At 34.7% G+C, this 3,746-nt stretch overlaps 1 protein-coding gene across 1 annotated transcript; it reads left to right on the top strand.

Annotated features, from left to right (window-relative positions):
• LOC109838914 lies at window positions 2,439–3,483 on the top strand. The gene is made up of 3 exons (XM_020407340.1): window positions 2,439–2,469; window positions 2,574–2,734; window positions 2,995–3,483. The coding sequence occupies exons 1-3, from the start codon at window positions 2,439–2,441 to the stop codon at window positions 3,481–3,483; spliced, it is 681 nt and encodes a 226-aa protein (XP_020262929.1).

A 3,746-nucleotide genomic window follows, 5' to 3' on the forward strand; every position in this document is an offset into this window, starting at 1 on the left:
AGGGCTACACACTGGCGAAGATGGTGATGAAAACGGAGACAGGAGGTGGACGAAAAACGCGTGCGAAGTCGGCATAAAAATGTAGAAATTTGCTTGCTGTTCGGTCGTTGTTCGGGATCGTTCCTCACTGTTCGGTGCCTTCCCTTGCTGTCTGGGCTTGCTGAAGGTGGGAGGGGGTTGCTGGTGTCATCAGGGTGCTGGTATCAGGCTGGGTGACGTGGAGGGGATTGTCGGGGCTACGGTGCAGGCTAAAAAGAGAGCACAAGAGAGGGCTGTCGGACGTGGGGAGAAGCACTGGAAGAGAGTTGAGCGGGTGACGGAGGAGTTGCGGGAGGAGATGGATGAAGTGGGCTGAGGGCGCGAACAAGGAGGCAAGGCGGTCGGAGCTCGACGTGGAGGACTCTGAGAAGAGAGAGGGTGGGTTTGGCGGTCAGAGATTGTGGCGAGCGGTGAAGAGACTGAGCGGCGAAGGAGGATGGGAGATGAAGTAGAGGTTGAGGGCTGCTGGGTTGTCGGGGAAGAGAGGAGAAGAGAGAGAGAAGAGAGGCTGGGCGAGGTGGTGAGCGCCAGAACGGAGGAAGGGAGGAGGCGGAGGTGAGAAGGTCACGGGAGGGGAAAGAGAGAGAGGAGAGAGAAGAAAGAGACGAGAGAGAAGAAGAAGATGAAGATGGCTGCGGTGTGCTCATGTGAAAAAAGAAAAGAAAAAGAAAGGATTTATATGTAGATTAGGTTAGGGTTAGGGTTAGGGTTTAAAGTTAAATATTAAACATAATTAAGAAAAAAAATTAAGAAATTTTTAGAATAATTAGGAAAAATCAATATTAATTATAATAATAATAATAACAATAACAATAACATAACAAATTTTAATTCAAAAGTTTTCACTGCATCAAGTTAATTTATAATTATTAAAATTATTAAATAAATATAAAATTAGATTTTTAAGTCGTAAAAAATTCTAGAAAATCGAGAAAATACAAATACTCTTTTAAAAATAATAATTAAATATTTTAAAATACTAGAAAAATTATTTTAACCAGTATTAAAAATTTATGGTTATTATATTCTACCCTCCTTGAAACAAATTCCGTCCTCAGAATTAAGATAAGAAAGAACCCAATGACAGAGATATGGAACGAGAGACTCAACTCAACACATATAGAGAAGAATTCAAAATAAATTGCATATCCATAAGCAGAGCATGAGAATAACACAAGTCAAAATACAGACACACAAACACTAAGTTATCATAATATAAATATACATTTTGTTATAATAAAAACACTAGAGCTATATGAATATAAATATACAATTCACTATAATAAAACACTAAGTTACCACCATAGACACAAAATGATATTTAATCATATAAAGTAAATATAAAATATTTATAGCACACATATAGAAAAGTAATAAAAACATTCTATACAAAGCATCAATTAGATATAATATTCTGTAAATAAAGAAGATGAGAAAAATATGAATGTAAATTCACATATTGTATATTGAAGGCATGAAACATGTTATGAGAATGTATTAGGCATCAATATTAAATATAAGTTATATGGGCAAGTCAAATACAAAGTCAAACAAGCAGAATATGATGATACCAGTTAATAGTAAAAGGTATATAGTATAGATTAATAATATATAGTCAGAGAATATAAAATAAGTAGGAATAATGATAAAGTAGAAGTATAAAAATCACGCAAATCATCAAGGGAATGTATATAACGTAAGGTCAGAAGAAGGGTCGGCCCTGGGCATAGGCGGGATAGGCCTTCGCCTAGGGCCCCTAAAAAACAAGGGTCCCCAATGTAATATTTGATATATTTTAGATAGATATATATATATATATAGAAAAGTAAGAGGACTTTTGTGTAAAATTGTTAGAGGGTTCTAATAGCATGATGGCTCCTCCTGTCCCTATCTTAGTTACTGCTGACTGCTCTCACAAAAAAATGAGAGAGAAAACCCTAGGTCTCTCTCTCTCTGACCTCTCTTCTTCCAATCGCCCGCCGGCTTGTCCTCCTCCCTCTCGCCCGCCGGCCACCGCTATTGACCAAGGTTAGGGTTTCTCACTTTCTCTGTAATTTCTCAGTTCTCACTAGGGTTTAGGAATTAGGGCTTTGTGGAATTAGGGTTTAGGAATTAGGGCTTTGTGAAATTGAAATCGAAATTAATTTGGGTTTTGTGAATTAGGGCATAATCAAACGGGATTTGGCGGATTGTCAAGAAAGAAAGCATCTTCAAAGTTCAAACTTGGAAGAAATTGTAAGATCTTTACTTATACAGATTTTAGTATTTAATTTCAAATTTCAATTTAAATATTTGATATATTTTAGTCCCTAACATGCTTTTTGGTAGGAATTCTTGATTAGTTTATTTTTCTCGATATTTATTAGATTGTAGCAAATTCAGAATTAAATTTGGATATCATGGCTCCTCGAAAGTATATGTCTGGACATGGTAAGCGGATAAAGAAACAAAAAAAATTAAAGAATTCAATCGATCTCAAGTGGGAGTATTTGAAAATTTTATTACTAGTAGTAGAAATACATATTCTAATTTAGTTCAAGATTCGGTGAATGTTGAAAATGAGCAACCTGAAAATCAAGAAAGTGAGGATTTGGTTAATGAAAATTTGAATGAGAATAGAAATTCCATTGAAGAATGTGAAGAACCTAGTAATGTAAATGAACATGAAGGAAATGTAAATGAACATGAAGATTTGGTACAAGAAGAAAACCTTGAAAGAAGGCCTTCAAACATAAATGACCCAGGAAATTAGAAAAATATTGGTCAAAGATTGAGAGACTTACTAGTTGAAAGAGGTCCCAAAAGAAATGATAATCTTGATTTTCCGAAAGATTCAGAAGGAAGACATTTCTCCTCAACACATTACATTCGTAACTTATCCAATGGTGAACATCATGATAGAAAATGGCTAATCTATTCAAATTCTTTGGACAATGTTTTTTTTTTTGTTGTAAGTTGTTCAAATATGATGCAAACAAAATTCAATTGGCAAATGATGGAGTTAGAGACTGGAGAAATCTCAGTGCTAGACTTAAAAGTCATGAAACAAGTAGTGAACATATTGTTTACATGAAAAGTTGGATTGAATTAGAGATCAGATTACGGCAAAATGCGACAATCAATAAAAGTGTTGAAGAACAAATCAACAAAGAACGAGAACATTGGAGAAAAGTACTATTGAGAGTAGTTGTTGTTGTGAAAACACTTGCTAAAAATAGTTTGGCATTTCGTGGAGATAATGAGAAGCTTTATGGAGAAAATAATGGAAATTTTTTAAGTATAATAGAAATGATTGCCGAATTTGATCCAATAATGAAAGAGCATGTTCGTCGAATTCAGGAGAAAGAAATTCATTATCATTATCTTAGTCACAAAATTCAAAATGAATTTATTCTTCGAATAGCAGATGAGATCAAAAGTTTAATCATCCAAAAGATTAAATAAGCAAAGTATTTTTCTGTTATTCTTGATTGTACTCCGGAAGCAAGCCATGAAGAGCAAATGTCACTTATATTAAGATGCGTGAATATTTCAACAAGCCTAATAAAGATGGAGGAGTTCTTTTTAGGATTTTTAAAGGTGGATGATACATCAGGATGAGGACTTTTTGAAGAACTTGTAAATATTTTGCAAGAGCTTAAACTTGATATTGGTGATGTAAGAGGACAAGGGTATGATAATAGTTCTAATATGAAAGGAAAACATAA

This window comes from Asparagus officinalis, chromosome 4 (genome assembly GCF_001876935.1).
Source record: "Asparagus officinalis chromosome 4, Aspof.V1, whole genome shotgun sequence".
In the NCBI taxonomy this organism is placed as follows: Eukaryota; Viridiplantae; Streptophyta; class Magnoliopsida; order Asparagales; family Asparagaceae; genus Asparagus; species Asparagus officinalis.

What these genes read in the sequence shown, in the direction of transcription:
- LOC109838914 (XM_020407340.1), top strand. Translation starts at nt 2,439, where the DNA reads ATGGCTCCTCGAAAGTATATGTCTGGACATG. An exon ending in AAAGTATATGTCTGGACATG is followed by an intron (nt 2,470 to 2,573) that starts GTAAGCGGATAA and finishes ATTCTAATTTAG; the next exon opens with TTCAAGATTCGGTGAATGTT. An exon ending in TAAATGAACATGAAGATTTG is followed by an intron (nt 2,735 to 2,994) that starts GTACAAGAAGAA and finishes TTTTGTTGTAAG; the next exon opens with TTGTTCAAATATGATGCAAA.